Consider the following 22,226-nt stretch of genomic DNA (forward strand, 5'->3'; position numbering starts at 1 on the left):
TGGAGCACATATATTGAGACCTAGCAAAGGCACATCGGGCTAACAGTCCCTACAATTTTGCCAAGTTTCGTGCAAATCCATTCAGCCGTTCGAGCTAAAAGTGAGGCCAACCGCCCTATGGAAATGAACATGGGAAAAACGCGTTTTGGGACCCCCCTTTTTTCTCGGCCCCCCCTTGATGAAACCCCCCAAATTGTCAGGGGCTGCTCAGAAACAAAATGTTCCATTTTCCTGAAAATTTCAGCCAATTCCGTCCACAAACGCCAAAGTTATTAGACATAGAATTTTCAACAATCCCATAGAGAAAAAATCCTAACTATATATACCTACTGGCGACCGCCAGTAGGTAATATATATTGGAAAATATGTCCGTGTACATTGACTCGTTTTTACAATATCATATGAAATCTCTAAAATCATATGTGCAAGACACAAGTGACTTCATCCGCAAAATTGAAGAAATCAATTGGCAGGAGGACTAGTGTCTCATGACCCTTGATGTTGCGGCACTGTATACCTACAAACGCAACCAGGATGGCGGCAAGGCTGTGGAATACTTTTTAGCCAATCGACCCATAAAATTTGCCAAACACAATCAAATGATATTAGACTTATTGACATTTTGTTTGGAAAACAATATTTTTTATACAAAAATCAGGTCTATCAGCAGATAAAAGGTGTGGCAATGGGGGCCAGCCTCTCCCCCAGTAACACCTGTCTCTTCATGAGATGGTGGGAGGAGCTGGTCCTCATGAAAAAGCATGTCCACACTTTCACAAAGAATATAGTATCTAGGTTACATTTTATCGATGACCTCTTTGTAGTTTGGAATGGGTCAATTGAGAGTGCACATCAGTTTGTTTCTGAGATTAACGAGAATAATCTGAATTTAAAGTTTACATGTGACATTAGCCGCAACACTTTCACAATTTAGACACTAAGGTATATATATATCGCAGAATGGCCTAACAACAACCCTGTTTAGAAAGCCCACAGCGGGCAATTCGATATTGCAGGCGAAAAGTGCCCACCCCCCTCACTTCAATTACAGCATCCCCTACAAGGAGATGCTGAGAATTAAGAGAATTTGCAGTGAGGAGAAACATATGAGGGAAAATCAAGAAAAATGCAAAATAGATTCCTACAACGTGGGTACAAGAATCAGACTATAGAAGCAGCAATATCCAAAACTAGATCTCAGGCAAGGCAAGATCTATTGCAATATAAAACCCAGTCTAACACTATTACAGATGCAACTTTGAAGGAACCTACAAGATTGATACTGGGATACAGTAGACAGGAGGGACGGATTAGGGCCATAATAAGACGCAATTGGCCCATACTCATGGGAGATCCTGTTATTGGGGGAGCATTACCGAGAAAACCATCTATAACTTTTAGGAAAACCACTTCGATGGGCAATGCACTTATGAAAAACAACCCAGAAGATGTGGAATCCAATACATGGTTGACCCCTGGAACAGGTTTCTACAAGTGTCCAAACTGCAAGGTTTGCCAATATGGTGTGAACACTAAAAATTATCAAACTGCCTTTAGCTCAAAGCAACACACCATATCGAAATATCTGTCTTGCAAAACAGAGTATACATCCTATGCATTGGTATGTAGCTGTAACCTTACATACATAGGCAATACTAAACTGCCAGTGCATAAGAGAATCTTGCAGCACACCCGGGCCATTGTGAACAAAGACCCAACCTACCCTGTGGCGAGGTGTTTTAGTGAACAACACCAGGGTAGCCTGAAACATTTTAAATATTATGTTAGACACAATACCTTTTAACAAAAGGGGCAGCAATAGAGCGGCCAAGCTGCGACGTTTGGAGACCAGGTATATACTAGAACTAGATACCAAACAACCCAAGGGTCTCAACACCTGTGAAGATTTACATACATATCTATAAATAACCAGGTCATCAATTGTTTACAATCTAATCTGTGTTATCTATTTTACATTTTGTACCTAGTAATTTTTAACCGGTATTCATGTACGTATTTACTTATTTATCTATGTATGTATTTATTGGGTATTTAATTGATTGGGTATCTACGTCAATATATCGGATTGTTGAGTTGTTGGTTTATGGACCGTTAAATTGTCTAATCATGTCGGGGGATTACTGAAATAAGAGCTAAAGCCTCGTTATCTTAGATACTAGAATAGAGGTACCTAACAACTTGTATACATTCCACTTTGGATTTTTTTACTTTTTTTTTACATTTATATTTCCCAATTATTGTATATTACACAATAGGAGGATTTTAGGTAATCTATTGGGATTTTTAGGACGGAATGATTTTATAACAATTTTTATATTGTGTATATCATTTTGTGGGAACCAACCTATAGATCTTTTCTCTAGATAACTACTGAGTTGTTTTTAAGCATGGGCGAATTTTGCGAATCTCGCGTTCGCGAATTTTGCGGATTTGCGAACTCGCAATCTGCAAAATCCGCGAATTCTCGCGAATTTGCGGATTTTTTTTTTTTGTGTTTGCGCGGGTTTCTGCCAGTTCGCGAGGGTTTTGTACAATGTCGCAAATTGCGAACTTACCTGTCGGGTCGCAAGTTTCGCGAACTTGTTGTTTCTACGTGTCCAGCCTGTTTGGGACACTCTTCTTCATCACTGCCACTCTCTGTCACCACTGCCACTCTCTGACTACTCATGCCACCCTCTGGCCCACCCATGCCACCCTCTGTTTCATCACAGCACCCTCTGGTTGTCCAGTCAGTGTACATTATTGTGGCAACGCAAGCACACCTTCCCTGCCTCAAGTGACCTGAATTAATTTGGGGCTGATTAATGTGTCACAGAATATTTTTTTAGCTGGCACCTGCTTCCTTAGTGCTTCCTGATTAGTGATCTTTTGCACTTGCTAAGTGCTTTCATTGTTGCAAAATTAGTTACAACACCTGCCCTGCCCCAACTGACAATAATGAATTAGGGGCTGATTAATGGATTTGAACTTCCAGCCTGGCTCCTGCTTGTCTCCCTTAGCTGTAATTCAGGACCTTTGTGGCATATGTGTAACTATTCTGAGGTTCAGAGCATGGTCACATAATAGTTTCAACTGGCAACTGAACTCTGGAGGGGCCCCTCAGGAAGCACTACAGGAAATGGCTACTAATGATGAGCCTGAACTTTTGAACCTGGTAAGTAGTTTCAGTTTTGCTAAGATTGTATTTCTGCGATTTTGCACTTATTCGCGGGGCGCGAACAGTGCGAACAGTGCGAGCAAAATCCGCTGCTCGCGGATTTGCGGATTTTGCGGGAGATTCGCAAATCTCGCGGATTGCGAATTTACCGAAAATCCGCAAAATCCGCGAGCGAAACGGATTTTCCGCCCATGCTTAGTTGTTTTCCTCTTATCTCCTTCAGACTGAGTTGTAATAAGCACATAGACACTTTAAGGTATTTGGTATTGTCCATACCTAGAAATTAGATCAAATACTTGCTAAAGCTGCTTGCACTATCTTTGCACATAAGATTTATCTTTGCACTCTTTTTGCACGTAATATTTACACATAGGGGTCTTGGTTGTTTATGATATTGGGGGTAATCTTTTTAAGCACATAGTCACTTTATTATCGCAACATCAGGAAATTTCAGCTAAAGCCGGGATAATGGGATTTTATATATGATGAAGGGATTAGTGGTATTTCGATATATGCATATCCCAGCACCCATGGACATGGCTCTATACAACTATACAGGATTTTATCCATTTATATTTAATGGGTAACTTTTATGTACATTGACTGTATTTCACAGAGATTGGTTTCCAGGAAGTCATTGCTTTGTTATACCTATGACACAGCTAGCAAAGAAATTTACAAGGAATCTCTGACACTCTATAAAGCCATGATCATCAAAGCTAAAAAAGATTATTACACCAACCAGATTCAAATAGCCAAAAACTCCAGTAGACAACTGTACCAAATCACTAAATCTCTATCAGGTAATGCCCCGGATCTCACTCCCCCTCCATCGCAACTCTTATGTGACTCCTTAGCGTCCTTTTTCTTTACCAAAGTTGATGACATCTATCAAGCCTTCTCTGCAAATTCACTTACTAGGACAGATAACCCTCCCATTCCACCTCCAGATAACATGTTTTCCAGCTTCCAACCGGTTACAACAGACCAAATAAAAACCATACTGTCCTCTATCAAATCAGGATCAGCTTTGGACCCTTGCCCACTCTCAGTACTCCTGCCGGTAATGAATACTATTATACCATTACTCACTCAGGTCTGCAATTCCACTCTACTCTCAGGCACTTACCCAGACCCCCTAAAAAATACCCTACTTAAACCCCTGTTAAAAAAACCTTCCCTGGATAAAAATGAGCTAAAAAACTACAGACCCATTGCAAGTCTCCCATTCGTGGCAAAGGTGATCGAAAAAGCCATGAACACTCAGATTTCTGAATTCATTGAAAAATACCATCTCCTGGATGACACGCAATTTGGATTCCGGAAATATCATGGGACAGAGACAGCCTTGATTAAGGCAGCCGATGATATTAGGGTGATTAGGGACCAGGGGGGAACAGCCATTCTGGTAATGCTGGATTTATCAGCAGCCTTCGACACGGTCGACCACACCATCTTGGTCGACCGTGTCGAGGGATTTGGCATTTGCCACACTGCCAAAGACCTAATTGCCTCCTTCCTAGCCAAAAGAACGCAGGCTGTTATCTTGGGACCCTTTCAATCGGCCCAACTCTCATCTCCTTGTGGAGTACCTCAAGGCTCATCCCTAAGTCCGACACTTTTCAACATTTATGTGTCGGACCTTGCTAAAACCATCAAAGCACACGGGATGAGCCTAACCTCCTACACCGATGATACCCAACTGGTTCTGGCTATCAAAGGGGACGGAGATCTAGTAGCAGAAAAATTTAAGAAAGGACTTGTAGGCATAGGAGAATGGATGACCACCAACTGCCTTAAATTAAACTCAGAGAAAACCGAGGTGCTCATTTTTGGACCCCTTCACCCAGCCTGGCCTTCAAGCTGGTGGCCAGAAGCCTTTGGCACTCCTCCCACCCCCACTGCCAAGGTCAGGAACCTCGGAATCATCTTCGATGAAGGTCTTAACTTCATGCACCATGCCAATAAAACAGTCTCCGCAGCGCATCTAAAATTGAAGATGATAAGGAAAATACGTCCTTTCCTTCCGGAATCAGCCATTAAAACATTGATCACCTCTCTTGTCCTTTCTGCTCTGGATTACTGTAACGGCCTCTTCCTCAATGCCCAATCCAGAGTAGTATCCAAACTACAGACAATCCAGAATGCAGCAGCCCGCCTACTCTCGGGTAAAACAAAATACGAATCTATATCCACAAGTATAAAGGAGTACCACTGGCTCACCATCCGAAACAGAATTCATTTCAAGTCCCTCTGTATCGTATTCAAGGCGCTTAACAACCAAGGTCCCCACTTTCTCAAAGATCAACTACAACGATACAGACCCAGCAGAGTTCTACGCTCAACTACCCTCAGTCAACTGGTTGTTCCTCGTACAAAAACAGTGTCCTGGGGCGATCGTCGCTTTCTGGTGGCTGCCCCTAAGCTATGAAACACGCTACCCCTAAACATCAGGGAGAGTCCCTCCCTCCTTCAATTCCGCAGGCTTCTAAAAACGTGGCTCTTTAACCAATAACTGCTCCTTCCTCTTGCTAATTGTCATAATTAATCGGTTTTACCAGCGCCAAGACGCCTGAGGGTATAAGTCGCGCTTTACAAATACCAAAAATAAATAAATAAATAAATAAATATGCATATATTTTAAACATGATTTTAAAGCATTTATGCTGTAATCAATATGATTGTTATAAAATGAGCAGTATGTCTTCCATTTCTATGCTGTTGCACATTGCACTTTAAAAGGAGGCACTGCCGCCCATGCGCTGTCATGTGAACAAGGCCGTTTGTTTTCGGCCGAAACGCGTCATGGCGACAAGGTGATAGCATAATAAAAATCACTTGAAAAGAATTGGGTCTGCACTTGCCTTCTTCAAGCGGAAAGGGGATTAACAGGCAAGTGTGTGGATATATATATATGTGTGTATTCATTTCAAAAGAAGGTAGGGCGATGTTCTGACCTTGAGTTGTTCGCAGTTTTATCTACCCTGCACATCCCATTTTGTGGCACAATAAACAAACAAAGCCACACACAGACTCACTCACTGGAGGCCAATGCCACACACAGACTCACCCACTGGAGGCCAAAGCCACACACAGACTCACCCACTGAAGGCCAATGTCACACACAAACTCATCCGCTAGAGGCCATAGCCACACACAGACTCACCCAAAGCCACACACATACTCACCCACTGGAGGCCACCGCCACACACAGACTCACCCACTGGAGGTCAAAGCCACATACAGACTCACTTACCGGAGGCCAAAACCACAAACAGACTCACCCACTGGAGGCCACAGCCACACACAGACTCACCCACTGGAGGTCAAAGCCACACACAGACTCACTTACCGGAGGCCAAAGCCACACACAGACTCACTTACCGGAGGCCAAAGCCACACACAGACTCACCCACTGGAGGCTAAAGCCACACAAAGACTCACCCGCTGGAGGCAAAAGCCACATACAGACTCACCCAACGCCACACACAGACTCACCCAACACCACACACAGACTCACCCAACGCCACACACAGACTCACCCACTGGAGGCCAAAGCAACACACAGACTCATCCGCTGGAGACAAAAGCCACACACAGACTCACCCATCGCCACACACAGACTCACCCGCTGGAGGCCAAAGCCTCACACAGACTCACCCACTGGAGGCCAAAGCCTCACACAGACTCACCCGCTGGAGACCAAAGCCATACACAGACTCACCCACTGGAGGCCAAATCCGCACACAGACTCACGCACTGGAGGCCAAAGCCATACACAGACTCACCCAAAGCCACACACAGACACACCCACTGGAGGCCACCGCCACACACAGACTCACCCTCTGGAGGCCAAAGCCAAACACAGACTCACACAATGCCACACACAGACCCACCTGCTGAAGGCCAAAGCCATACACAGACTCACCCACTGGAGGCCAACGCCACACACAGACTCACCCGCTGGAGGCCAAACCCACACACAGATTCACCCACTGGAGGCCAAAGCCACAAAAAGACTCGCCCTCTGGAGGCCAAAGCCAAACACAGACTCACCCACTGGAGGCCAAAGCCTCACACACACTCACCCAAAGCCACCCACAGACACACCCAGTGTAGGCTAACGCCACACACAGACTCACCCGCTGGAGGCCAAACCCACACACAGACTCACCCACTGGAGGCCAAAGCCACACACAGACCCACCTGCTGAAGGCCAAAGCCATACACAGACTCACCCACTGGAGGCAAACGCCACACACAGACTCACCCGCTGGAGGCCAAACCCACACACAGACTCACCCACTGGAGGCCAAAGCCACACACAGACTCACCCTCGGGAGGCCAAAGCCACCCACAGACTCACCCACTGGAGGCCAAAGCCTCACACAGACGCACCCACTAGAGGCCAAAGCCACACACATACTCACCCAAAGCCACACACAGACTCACCCAAAGCCACCCACAGACTCATCCAGTGGAGGCCAAAGCCACACACAGACTCACCCAGTGGAGGCCAAAGCCACACACAGACTCACCCAAAGCCACCCACAGACTCACCCAGTGGATGCCAAAGCCACACACAGACTCACCCACTGGAGGTCAAAGCCACCCACAGACTCACCAAAAGCCACCCACAGACTCACCCAGTGGAGGCCAAAGCCACCCACAGACTCACCCAGTGGAGGCCAAAGCCACACAGACTCTCCCACTGGAGGTCAAAGCCACACACAGACTCACCCTCTGGAGGCCAAAGCCTCACACAGACGCACCCACTAGAGGCCAAAGCCACACACAGACTTACCCAAAGCCACCCACAGACTCACCCACTGGAGGCCAAAGCCTCACACGGACGCACCCACTAGAGGCCAAAGCCACACACAGACTCACCCAAAGCCACCCACAGACTCACCCAGTGGAGGCCAAAGACACACACAGACTCACCCAGTGGAGGCCAAAGCCACACACAGACTCACCCAAAGCCACCCACAGACTCACCCAGTGGAGGCCAAAGCCACACACAGACTCACCCACTGGAGGTCAAAGCCACACACAGACTCACCCAAAGCCACCCACAGACTCACCCAGTGGAGGCCAAAGCCACACACAGACTCACCCATTGGAGGTCAAAGCCACACACAGACTCACCCAAAGCCACCCACAGACTCACCCAGTGGAGGCCAAAGCCACACACAGACTCACCCAGTGGAGGCCAAAGCCACACAGAGACTCACCTAAAGCCACCCACAGACTCACCCAGTGGAGGCCAAAGTCACACACAGACTCACCCACTGGAGGTCAAAGCCACACACAGACTCGGTCAAAGCCACACACAGACTCACCCAATGCCACACACAGACTCACCCAATGCCACACACAGACTCACCCAGTGGAGGCCAAAGCCACACACAGACTCACCCACTGGAGGTCAAAGCCACACACAGACTCACCCAATGCCACACACAGACCCACCTGCTGATGGCCAAAGCCACACACAGACGCACCCACTAGAGGCCAAAGCCACACACAGACTCACCCAAAGCCACCCACAGACTCACCCAGTGGAGGCCAAAGCCACACACAGACTCACCCAGTGGAGGCCAAAGCCACACACAGACTCCCCCAAAGCCACCCACAGACTCACCCAGTGGAGGCCAAAGCCACACATAGACTCACCCACTGGAGGTCAAAGCCACACACAGACTCCCCCAAAGCCACCCACAGACTCACCCAGTGGAGGCCAAAGCCACACACAGACTCACCCACTGGAGGTCAAAGCCACACACAGACTCACCCAAAGCCACCCACAGACTCACCCAGTGGAGGCCAAAGCCACACACAGACTCACCCAGTGGAGGCCAAAGCCACACACAGACTCACCCAAAGCCACCCACAGACTCACCCAGTGGAGGCCAAAGCCACACACAGACTCACCCACTGGAGGTCAAAGCCACACACAGACTCACCCAATGCCACACACAGACCCACCTGCTGAAGGCCAAAGCCACACACAGACGCACCCACTAGAGGCCAAAGCCACACACAGACTCACTCACTGGAGGCCACAGCCACACACAGACTCACCCGCTGGAGGCCAATGAACGCAGAGTAGGGCCAGCGCCAGCCACAGCCACATCATGACGGAGCCCAGGGTTCAGCTCTTCTCCACTCTGGATCAAGCGCCTTCTGCTCAGGTCACAACACGCAGAGCCTCGTCTTGCGCTCGAGGGGGGCCCCCCCGGCGCCTGCCTTGGGTTCCTGGCAGCAGGGCGGGCTCGTCAGCGGCGTGGGCGAGGGGTGGAGGGCAGGCGGAGGGGCCTTCGCCACAGAGGTGCGACTTTCATTTCTGATCTCACAGCAGAGGGGAGCTGGAGGGCGACGCATGGCAGCCGGCAGCACTGGAGTGGGAGGGGCCCAGCAGCACCGCAGACATCACAGACGCCCTCCCCGTTCTAGAACCGGTGCTGCTGATGTTACAAAGGCCTAGAACACAAGAGGGTCCCAGCAGCACTTCAGACACCAGAGACCTCCTCCCAGTCCTATATCCCTGGTGCTGCTGATGTCACAAAGTGCGAGAACACAGGGAGTCGCAGCAGCACCTCCGACATCACAGACCTGCTATAGTTCTAGAACCTTCGTGCTGCGGATGCCAGAAAGGCCTAGAACACAGGGAGTCGCAGCAGCACCTCAGACATCACAGACCTGCTATAGTTCTAGAACCTTCGTGATGCGGATGCCAGAAAGGCCTAGAACACAGGGAGTCCCAGCAGCACCTCCGACATCACAGACCTGCTATAGTTCTAGAACCTTCGTGATGCGGATGCCATCAAGTCTTGAACTCAGAAGCTCTCAGCAGCACAGACCTGCTCCCTGTTCTAGAACCTTCATGCTGCTGATGCCAGAAAGAATTGAACTCAGAAGCTCTCCGCAGCACAGGCCTGCTTCCAGTTGGTTGGACAATAAATAGTGCATCATTTGCATGGATGCAATCAGCGTAGGTACTGGACCTGCCTGGATGTTTGTGTGGAGTTTCAAGTTCACAATCAGAACTGAACGTAAACCCCTGGTTAACATCTTGTGGCCTGGAGGGCCAGGTTGGCGACCTTTGCCGACAAGTAGGCTTTCTGTTGGCTTGCAGATGCCTGGAGCATAACATGTACCTACAGAAGCAGCTGAAGACCACTTGGTGATTTCACAGAACCCCAGGAGGGGGAAGAGAACGGGGTGCATCTGAAGACCACTTGGTGACTTCACAGAACCTCAGGAGGGTGGAGCGGAACGGGTTCCATCTGAAGACCACTTGGTGACTTCACGAAACCTCAGGAGGGGGAGTGGAACGGGTTGCATGTGAAGATCTCTTGGTGACTTACCGGACCCTCAGGAGGGGAAATGGAACTGGTTCCATCTGAAGACCATTTGGTGACTTCACGGAACCTCAGGAGGGGGGGAGCGGAACGGGGTGCATCTGAAGACCTCTTGGTGACTTTACGGAATCTCAGGAGGGGGGAGCGGAACGGGGTGCATCTGAAGACCACTTGGTGACTTCACGGAACCTCAGGAGGGGAGGTGGAACGTGTTGCATCTGAAGACCACTTGGTGACTTCACGGAACCTCAGGAGGGGAGGTGGAACGTGTTGCATCTGAAGACCTCTTGGTGAATTCATGGAACCTCAGGAGAGGGGGAGCGGAACGGGTTGCATCTGAAGACCTCTTGGTGACTTCACGGAACCTCAGGAGGGGGGAGCGGTACGGGTTGCATCTGAAGACCACTTGGTGACTTCACGGAACCTCAGGAGGGGGGAGCAGTACGGGTTGCATCTGAAGACCTCTTGGTGACTTCACGAAACCTCAGGAGGGGGGAGCGGTATGTGTTGCATCTGAAGATCTCTTGGTGATTTCACGGAACCGCAGGAGGGGGGATTGGAACGGGTTCCATCTGAAGACCACTTGGTGAACTCATGGAACCTCAGGAGGGGGAGGTGGAACGTGTTGCATCTGAACACCACCTGGTGAACTCACGGAACCTCAGGAGGGGGAGCGGTACGGGTTGCATCTGAAGACCACTTGGTGACTTTACGGAACCTCAGGAGGGGGAAGCGGTATGGGTTGCATCTGAAGACCTCTTGGTGATTTCACAGAAGCGCAGGAGGGGAGATTGGAACGGGTTGCATGTGAAGACCTCTTGGTGACGTACCGGAACCTCAGGAGGGGAAGTGGAACTGGTTCCATCTGAAGACCATTTGGTGACTTCACGGAACCTCAGGAGGGGGAGCGGAACGGGTTGCATCTGAAGACCACTTGGTGATTTTACGGAACCTCAGGAGGGGGAAGCGGTATGGGTTGCATCTGAAGACCTCTTGGTGATTTCACGGAACCGCAGGAGGGGAGATTGGAATGGGTTGCATGTGAATACCTCTTGGTGACTTACCGGAACCTCAGGGGGGGAAGTGGAACTGGTTCCATCTGAAGACCAGTTGGTGACTTCACGGAACCTCAGGAGGGGGAGCGGAACGGGTTGCATCTGAAGACCACTTGGTGACTTTACGGAACCTCAGGAGGGGGAGGCGAACGTGTTGCATCTGAAGACCACTTGGTGACTTTACAGAACCTCAGGAGGGGGAGGTGGAACGGGGTGCATCTGAAGACCACTTGGTGACTTCACGGAACCTCAGGAGGGGAGGTGGAACGTGTTGCATCTGAAGACCACTTGGTGAATTCACGGAACCTCAGGAGGGGGGAGGTGAACGTGATGCATCTGAAGACCACTTGGTGACTTCACAGGACCTCAGGAGGGGGAGGTGGAAAGTGTTGCATCTGAAGACCTCCTGGTGAATTCATGGAACCTCAGGAGGGGGAAGTGGAACGGGGTGCACCTGAAGACCACTTGGTGACTTCACAGAACCTCAGGAGGGGGAGCGGAACGGGTTGCATCTGAAGACCACTTGGTGACTTTACGGAACCTCAGGAGGGGGGGGGGTATGTGTTGCATCTGAAGATCTCTTGGTGATTTCACGGAACCGCAGGAGGGGGGATTGGAACGGGTTCCATCTGAAGACCACTTGGTGAACTCATGGAACCTCAGGAGGGGGAGGTGGAACGTGTTGCATCTGAACACCACCTGGTGAACTCACGGAACCTCAGGAGGGGGAGCGGTACGGGTTGCATCTGAAGACCACTTGGTGACTTTACGGAACCTCAGGAGGGGGAAGCGGTATGGGTTGCATCTGAAGACCTCTTGGTGATTTCACAGAAGCGCAGGAGGGGAGATTGGAACGGGTTGCATGTGAAGACCTCTTGGTGACGTACCGGAACCTCAGGAGGGGAAGTGGAACTGGTTCCATCTGAAGACCATTTGGTGACTTCACGGAACCTCAGGAGGGGGAGCGGAACGGGTTGCATCTGAAGACCACTTGGTGATTTTACGGAACCTCAGGAGGGGGAAGCGGTATGGGTTGCATCTGAAGACCTCTTGGTGATTTCACGGAACCGCAGGAGGGGAGATTGGAATGGGTTGCATGTGAATACCTCTTGGTGACTTACCGGAACCTCAGGGGGGGAAGTGGAACTGGTTCCATCTGAAGACCAGTTGGTGACTTCACGGAACCTCAGGAGGGGGAGCGGAACGGGTTGCATCTGAAGACCACTTGGTGACTTTACGGAACCTCAGGAGGGGGAGGCGAACGTGTTGCATCTGAAGACCACTTGGTGACTTTACAGAACCTCAGGAGGGGGAGGTGGAACGGGGTGCATCTGAAGACCACTTGGTGACTTCACGGAACCTCAGGAGGGGAGGTGGAACGTGTTGCATCTGAAGACCACTTGGTGAATTCACGGAACCTCAGGAGGGGGGAGGTGAACGTGATGCATCTGAAGACCACTTGGTGACTTCACAGGACCTCAGGAGGGGGAGGTGGAAAGTGTTGCATCTGAAGACCTCCTGGTGAATTCATGGAACCTCAGGAGGGGGAAGTGGAACGGGGTGCACCTGAAGACCACTTGGTGACTTCACAGAACCTCAGGAGGGGGAAGCGGTATGGGTTGCATCTGAAGACCTATTGGTGATTTCACGGAACCGCAGGAGGGGAGATTGGAATGGGTTGCATGTGAATACCTCTTGGTGACTTACCGGAACCTCAGGGGGGGAAGTGGAACTGGTTCCATCTGAAGACCAGTTGGTGACTTCACGGAACCTCAGGAGGGGGAGCGGAACGGGTTGCATCTGAAGACCACTTGGTGACTTTACGGAACCTCAGGAGGGGGAGGCGAACGTGTTGCATCTGAAGACCACTTGGTGACTTTACAGAACCTCAGGAGGGGGAGGTGGAACGGGGTGCATCTGAAGACCACTTGGTGACTTCACGGAACCTCAGGAGGGGAGGTGGAACGTGTTGCATCTGAAGACCACTTGGTGAATTCACGGAACCTCAGGAGGGGGGAGGTGAACGTGATGCATCTGAAGACCACTTGGTGACTTCACAGGACCTCAGGAGGGGGAGGTGGAAAGTGTTGCATCTGAAGACCTCCTGGTGAATTCATGGAACCTCAGGAGGGGGAAGTGGAACGGGGTGCACCTGAAGACCACTTGGTGACTTCACAGAACCTCAGGAGGGGGGAGCGGTACGGGTTGCATCTGAAGACCTCTTGGTGACTTCACGAAACCTCAGGAGGGTGGAGCGGTATGTGTTGCATCTGAGGACCTCTTGGTGATTTCACGGAACCGCAGGAGGGGGGATTGGAACGGGTTCCTTCTGAACACCACTTGGTGAACTCACGGAACCTCAGGAGGGGGAGTAGAACGGGTTGCATCTGAAGACCTCTTGGTGATTTCACGGAACTGTAGGAGGGGAGATTGGAACGGGTTGCATGTGAAGATCTCTTGGTGACTTACCGGAACCTCAGGAGGGGAAGTGGGACTGGTTCCATCTGAAGACCATTTGGTGACTTCACGGAACCTCAGGAGGGGGGGAGCGGAACGGGGTGCATCTGAAGACCACTTGGTGACTTCACGAAACCTCAGGAGGGGGAGGTGAACGTGATGCATCTGAAGACCTCTTGGTGACTTTACGGAACCTCAGGAGGGGGGAGCAGAACGGGGTGCATCTGAAGACCACTTGGTGACTTCACGGAACCTCAGGAGGGGAGGTGGAACGTGTTGAATCTGAAGACCACTTGGTGACTTCACGGAACCTCAGGAGGGGAGGTGGAACGTGTTGCATCTGAAGACCACTTGGTGAATTCATGGAACCTCAGGAGAGGGGGAGCGGAACGGGTTGCACCTGAAGACCTCTTGGTGACTTTACGGAACCTCAGGAGGGGGGAGCGGTACGGGTTGCATCTGAAGACCACTTAGTGACTTCACGAAACCTCAGGAGGGGGGAGCGGTACGGGTTGTATCTGAAGACCTCTTGGTGACTTCACGAAACCTCAGGAGGGGGGAGCGGTATGTGTTGCATCTGAAGATCTCTTGGTGATTTCACGGAACCGCAGGAGGGGGGATTGGAACGGGTTCCATCTGAAGACCACTTGGTGAACTCACGGAACCTCAGGAGGGGGGAGTTGGAACGTGTTGCATCTGAACACCACTTGGTGAACTCACGGAACCTCAGGAGGGGGAGCGGTACGGGTTGCATCTGAAGACCACTTGGTGACTTTACGGAACCTCAGGAGGGGGAAGCGGTATAGGTTGCATCTGAAGACCTCTTGGTGATTTCACGGAACCGCAGGAGGGGAGATTGGAACGGGTTCCATCTGAAGACCACTTGGTGAACTCACGGAACCTCAGGAGGGGGGAGTTGGAACGTGTTGCATCTGAACACCACTTGGTGACTTTACGGAACCTCAGGAGGGGGAGGTGGAGCGTGTTGCATCTGAAGACCACTTGGTGACTTCACGGAACCTCAGGAGGGGGAGGTGAACGTGATGCATCTGAAGAGCACTTGGTGACTTCACAGGACCTCAGGAGGGGGAGGTGGAAAGTGTTGTATCTGAAGACCACTTGGTGACTTTACAGAACCTCAGGAGGGGGAGGTGGAACGGGGTGCATCTGAAGACCACTTGGTGACTTCACGGAACCTCAGGAGGGGAGGTGGAACGTGTTGCATCTGAAGACCACTTGGTGAATTCACGGAACCTCAGGAGGGGGGAGGTGAACGTGATGCATCTGAAGACCACTTGGTGACTTCACAGGACCTCAGGAGGGGGAGGTGGAAAGTGTTGCATCTGAAGACCTCCTGGTGAATTCATGGAACCTCAGGAGGGGGAAGTGGAACGGGGTGCACCTGAAGACCACTTGGTGACTTCACAGAACCTCAGGAGGGGGAGCGGAACGGGTTGCATCTGAAGACCACTTGGTGACTTTACGGAACCTCAGGAGGGGGGGGGGGGGGTATGTGTTGCATCTGAAGATCTCTTGGTGATTTCACGGAACCGCAGGAGGGGGGATTGGAACGGGTTCCATCTGAAGACCACTTGGTGAACTCATGGAACCTCAGGAGGGGGAGGTGGAACGTGTTGCATCTGAACACCACCTGGTGAACTCACGGAACCTCAGGAGGGGGAGCGGTACGGGTTGCATCTGAAGACCACTTGGTGACTTTACGGAACCTCAGGAGGGGGAAGCGGTATGGGTTGCATCTGAAGACCTCTTGGTGATTTCACAGAAGCGCAGGAGGGGAGATTGGAACGGGTTGCATGTGAAGACCTCTTGGTGACGTACCGGAACCTCAGGAGGGGAAGTGGAACTGGTTCCATCTGAAGACCATTTGGTGACTTCACGGAACCTCAGGAGGGGGAGGGGAACGGGTTGCATCTGAAGACCACTTGGTGATTTTACGGAACCTCAGGAGGGGGAAGCGGTATGGGTTGCATCTGAAGACCTCTTGGTGATTTCACGGAACCGCAGGAGGGGAGATTGGAATGGGTTGCATGTGAATACCTCTTGGTGACTTACCGGAACCTCAGGGGGGGAAGTGGAACTGGTTCCATCTGAAGACCAGTTGGTGACTTCACGGAACCTCAGGAGGGGGAGCGGAACGGGTTGCATCTGAAGACCACTTGGTGACTTTACGGAACCTCAGGAGGGGGAGGCGAACGTGTTGCATCTGAAGACCACTTGGTGACTTTACAGAACCTCAGGAGGGGGAGGTGGAACGGGGTGCATCTGAAGACCACTTGGTGACTTCACGGAACCTCAGGAGGGGAGGTGGAACGTGTTGCATCTGAAGACCACTTGGTGAATTCACGGAACCTCAGGAGGGGGGAGGTGAACGTGATGCATCTGAAGACCACTTGGTGACTTCACAGGACCTCAGGAGGGGGAGGTGGAAAGTGTTGCATCTGAAGACCTCCTGGTGAATTCATGGAACCTCAGGAGGGGGAAGTGGAACGGGGTGCACCTGAAGACCACTTGGTGACTTCACAGAACCTCAGGAGGGGGAGCGGAACGGGTTGCATCTGAAGACCACTTGGTGACTTTACGGAACCTCAGGAGGGGGAAGCGGTATGGGTTGCATCTGAAGACCTATTGGTGATTTCACGGAACCGCAGGAGGGGAGATTGGAATGGGTTGCATGTGAATACCTCTTGGTGACTTACCGGAACCTCAGGGGGGGAAGTGGAACTGGTTCCATCTGAAGACCAGTTGGTGACTTCACGGAACCTCAGGAGGGGGAGCGGAACGGGTTGCATCTGAAGACCACTTGGTGACTTTACGGAACCTCAGGAGGGGGAGGCGAACGTGTTGCATCTGAAGACCACTTGGTGACTTTACAGAACCTCAGGAGGGGGAGGTGGAACGGGGTGCATCTGAAGACCACTTGGTGACTTCACGGAACCTCAGGAGGGGAGGTGAACGTGATGCATCTGAAGACCACTTGGTGACTTCACAGGACCTCAGGAGGGGGAGGTGGAAAGTGTTGCATCTGAAGACCTCCTGGTGAATTCATGGAACCTCAGGAGGGGGAAGTGGAACGGGGTGCACCTGAAGACCACTTGGTGACTTCACAGAACCTCAGGAGGGGGGAGCGGTACGGGTTGCATCTGAAGACCTCTTGGTGACTTCACGAAACCTCAGGAGGGTGGAGCGGTATGTGTTGCATCTGAAGACCTCTTGGTGATTTCACGGAACCGCAGGAGGGGGGATTGGAACGGGTTCCTTCTGAACACCACTTGGTGAACTCACGGAACCTCAGGAGGGGGAGTAGAACGGGTTGCATCTGAAGACCTCTTGGTGATTTCACGGAACTGTAGGAGGGGAGATTGGAACGGGTTGCATGTGAAGATCTCTTGGTGACTTACCGGAACCTCAGGAGGGGAAGTGGAACTGGTTCCATCTGAAGACCATTTGGTGACTTCACGGAACCTCAGGAGGGGGGGAGCGGAACGGGGTGCATCTGAAGACCACTTGGTGACTTCACGAAACCTCAGGAGGGGGAGGTGAACGTGATGCATCTGAAGACCTCTTGGTGACTTTACGGAACCTCAGGAGGGGGGAGCAGAACGGGGTGCATCTGAAGACCACTTGGTGACTTCACGGAACCTCAGGAGGGGAGGTGGAACGTGTTGCATCTGAAGACCACTTGGTGACTTCACGGAACCTCAGGAGGGGAGGTGGAACGTGTTGCATCTGAAGACCACTTGGTGAATTCATGGAACCTCAGGAGAGGGGGAGCGGAACGGGTTGCACCTGAAGACCTCTTGGTGACTTCACGGAACCTCAGGAGGGGGGAGCGGTACGGGTTGCATCTGAAGACCACTTGGTGACTTCACGGAACCTCAGGAGGGGGGAGCGGTACGGGTTGCATCTGAAGACCACTTAGTGACTTCACGAAACCTCAGGAGGGGGGAGCGGTACGGGTTGTATCTGAAGACCTCTTGGTGACTTCACGAAACCTCAGGAGGGGGGAGCGGTATGTGTTGCATCTGAAGATCTCTTGGTGATTTCACGGAACCGCAGGAGGGGGGATTGGAACGGGTTCCATCTGAAGACCACTTGGTGAACTCACGGAACCTCAGGAGGGGGGAGTTGGAACGTGTTGCATCTGAACACCACTTGGTGAACTCACGGAACCTCAGGAGGGGGAGCGGTACGGGTTGCATCTGAAGACCACTTGGTGACTTTACGGAACCTCAGGAGGGGGAAGCGGTATAGGTTGCATCTGAAGACCTCTTGGTGATTTCACGGAACCGCAGGAGGGGAGATTGGAACGGGTTGTATGTGAAGACCTCTTGGTGACTTACAAGAACCTCAGGAGGGGAAGTGGAACTGGTTCCATCTGAAGACCATTTGGTGACTTCACGGAACCTCAGGAGGGGGAGCGGAACGGGTTGCATCTGAAGACCACTTGGTGACTTTACGGAACCTCAGGAGGTGGAAGCGGTATGGGTTGCATCTGAAGACCTCTTGGTGATTTCACGGAACCGCAGGAGGGGAGATTGGAACGGGTTGCATGTGAAGACCTCTTGGTGACTTACCGGAGCCTCAGGAGGGGAAGTGGAACTGGTTCCATCTGAAGACCATTTGGTGACTTCACGGAACCTCAGGAGGGGGAGCGGAACGGGTTGCATCTGAAGACCACTTGGTGACTTTACGGAACCTCAGGAGGGGGAGGTGAACGTGTTGCATCTGAAGGCCACTTGGTGACTTTACGGAACCTCAGGAGGGGGAGGTGGAGCGTGTTGCATCTGAAGACCACTTGGTGACTTCACGGAACCTCAGGAGGGGGAGGTGAACGTGATGCATCTGAAGACCACTTGGTGACTTCACAGGACCTCAGGAGGGGGAGGTGGAAAGTGTTGCATCTGAAGACCTCTTGGTGAATTCATGGATCCTCAGGAGGGGGGAGTGTAACAGGTTGCATGTGAAGACCTTTTGGTGACTTACCGGAACCTCAGGAGGGGAAGTGGAACTGGTTCCATCTGAAGACCATTTGGTGACTTCACGGAACCTCAGGAGGGGGAGCGGAACGGGTTGCATCTGAAGACCACTTGGTGACTTTTTACGGAACCTCAGGAGGGGGAGGTGAACGTGTTGCATCTGAAGACCACTTGGTGACTTTACGGAACCTCAGGAGGGGGAGGTGGAACGTGTTGCATCTGAAGACCACTTGGTGACTTCACGGAACCTCAGGAGGGGGAGGTGAACGTGATGCATCTGAAGAGCACTTGGTGACTTCACAGGACCTCAGGAGGGGGAGGTGGAAAGTGTTGTATCTGAAGACCTTTTGGTGAATTCATGGAACCTCAGGAGGGGGGAGTGGAACGGGTTGCATCTGAAGACCACTTGGTGACTTTACGGAACCTCAGGAGGGGGAAGCGGTATGGGTTGCATCTGAAGACCTCTTGGTGATTTCACGGAACCGCAGGAGGGGAGATTGGAACGAGTTGCATGTGAAGACCTCTTGGTGACTTACCGGAACCTCAGGAGGGGAAGTGGAACTGGTTTCATCAGAAGACCATTTGGTGACTTCACGGAACCTCAGGAGGGGGAGAGGAACAGGTTGCGGAAAGGGTTGCATCTCAAGACTACTTGGTGACTTCACAGAACTTCAGAGAACTTCAGGAGGAGGGAGTGGAATGGGTAGCTTTCACTGTAGCTGATTTGGAGATGAATGACCTTAGAACAAAAGTATGCATAACTGGAAGAGATTCAAATGAAAGAGATGGAAGCAAGACTTAAGAAGGTGTTGAATAACATTAAGCCAGAGGCTGAGAAGACAAGTGAAAGCACATCCTACACCACAGGATGAACTGGGTGTTACGAATAGTATTGTATCATGGGCATACTTAAATATCCTCCATCTGAGATGGAAACAGGATTGTTGAGAGATGCTATGAGTGCTAGTTGAGCATGTTTGCCACAAAAGGTATGCCAGAGAAATTTATTTGTGGCTGGCTATTGAAGAATGGGTGCATAAACACTCTGATATGTGTGTGTGTGTGTGTGAAAGGCCCAATGTCGACTAAATCTTGAAGGGTAAAATCAAAACCAGTGGATATGCCGAAAAGCCCCTGAAGGCAGCTGGGAATAGATGTCATTGGATCACTTTCAGCGCTTCCTCAGAGGGAGATATGGTGTTGGGCAGATCTATTAATTTTCAAAATGACCAGACGTCAGCATGTTGGACAAAGTAAATTCTGATACCATCATACTTCCTAGAAAATATTTTTTTCTATTCAGGGCTTACCAGAGAGCTCAGTATTTGACAGTGAGATCTCACATGAAAGAGAACCTTCAATATCTAGATGTTGTTCACAAGAGGACGTCTGTTTTCCATCCGGAAGCCATTGGACAAGTGGAGCGAATCAACAAGATTTCAAGGATACTCTTTAACTGACAAGGAGTAATGGGACACACTGGAGGAAGGCGCTCCCATCTGATACGAAACTGCTCGACAGTTTATCCCATCCACAGGTTTCTTCCCAGTTATTGCGTGGTTGTTAGCTTCATGGTGTTGGAAGAATGTTCAATTTAAGACTACATACGAACGCATTGGTATGGTCAAGGACCAAATGGATACATCCAGCGGAAAACCAACAAAAGTGACTGTGTTGGCCAATTAATCCGCATCAAAAACCCTTGTGATAATGGGAAGGGAACTTTAGTGGGGTAACAACCCAGGAGCTTGTTTAAGTCTTTAAGGGGAGTAGGAGGTGGAAAGGTCAAGATCTTAGGAACAGTTTCTATTTTCAAGGGAGATCGTGAAGTTTCAGATCCACAGAAATAGGCTATAGGAAATAGAAAGCGGTAACGAATTCCTGGATGCCGATTTCTTGTCTAGAATGGAAGTATTTGAATGGAAAGGTATGTGACGGAAACCGGCACGTTTGTCAGATGAGCTCTACGGCAGTGTGGTCTGGTGCGTTGCATTATGGCCAACAAACGTGTTTCTTAGAGGTTTTAATGGGTATGGCTTATGGAGTGGTTGAAATTGTGTCAGATGAATCTATAGCATTTGATGGCATGCTTAAGTGTATGTTTTGTGTTTTTGTTGTATTTAGATTCCAGAGAAGCAACATGGTGCAACGCGGGGGTGTGGCAGCAGGTTTCTTGTAGCAATAAAAATTGTTTGGGTACAACATTTTAGCGCACAGTGCACTCTGGAGATTGGATCTCCACATCAAAGTAGAAAGGATTGGCTGGGTACATAAACAGACTGCTCTTCTCGATCTAAAGATGGGAGAATTTGCTGGGTACATAAAGAGGCTTCTTCTAAATCTAAAGATAGGAGGATGATTGGCTGGGTACACAAAGAGGATTCTGCTTGATCTAAAGATGGGAGGAGATCTGGCTGGGTACATAAAGAGAGTGTTCTTGATCTAAAGGAGGCGTAAGGATTGTCTGAGTACTTTAAAAAAATGGGAGTGGATGCAAACATTCAATCTGTTGCCTTCCCTTTTTCTCTCCATTTGCTTATTCACTATGGACAATCCCCCCTTCACACTTGTTGCCCCAAACTCCCCTGCCCATTTTCTTATTTGAAGGGTGTGCATTTGCAGTAGGCACCCAAAAAGCATTGACAAAACAAATAGGTTTTGCTGTGACACCTCTACTTTGCCGTTGTTCATTCTACTTTAAAATCTGGTGCAGATTCACACAAAGTGTATAATCTTCCCATCGAGTGGACAATCCGGGTGGGGCCATTCTCGATGGGAGGATTCTGCTTTCACTGCGCAGACTGGGTTACATCAGTATGGAGATGGGCTCTGGTCCATGGATGTAGCGTGCTCTGTAGGTGTGCAGGGCCTCGAGTGCAGCAGTAATGCGATCCCGCCTGCTCACGCTCAGGACTTGTCTAGCCGATACATGTTGGATTCTTGTAACTTGCCTGATATTTTTTTCTTTGACAGTCCTAGGTATGGTCCAGTTAGGACCACAATAGATCTTTTGATGCATGAATCCTGTACATAAGGGGAGATAACTGGCAGAGTACAAACCATCTCTGGTCCCTTCGTTAACTTAAGTTACGAGTGAGGGGTTAGAGTTTATGACCACTCAACAGGGACTTTTAATCAGGTTATGTCCTGCAGCTGATTTCTTCCTCAAGTGCCA

At 50.5% G+C, this 22,226-nt stretch overlaps 1 protein-coding gene across 1 annotated transcript in view; it reads right to left on the reverse strand.

The window, feature by feature from the left end:
* The window catches only part of GZMM (granzyme M), a 41,480-nt gene extending 31,917 nt beyond the window's left edge, over positions 1-9,563 (reverse strand). The window contains exon 1 of the mRNA XM_086946743.1: positions 9,263-9,563. Within this exon, the coding sequence (XP_086802869.1) occupies positions 9,263-9,317 (55 nt within the window). The 5' untranslated portion in view covers positions 9,318-9,563. The remainder of the gene's footprint in view (positions 1-9,262) is intronic.
* Between the last annotated feature and the right edge of the window lie 12,663 nt (positions 9,564-22,226).

Source organism: Lissotriton vulgaris, chromosome 12 (assembly GCF_964263255.1).
Source record: "Lissotriton vulgaris chromosome 12, aLisVul1.2, whole genome shotgun sequence".
Classification (NCBI taxonomy): Eukaryota; Metazoa; Chordata; class Amphibia; order Caudata; family Salamandridae; genus Lissotriton; species Lissotriton vulgaris.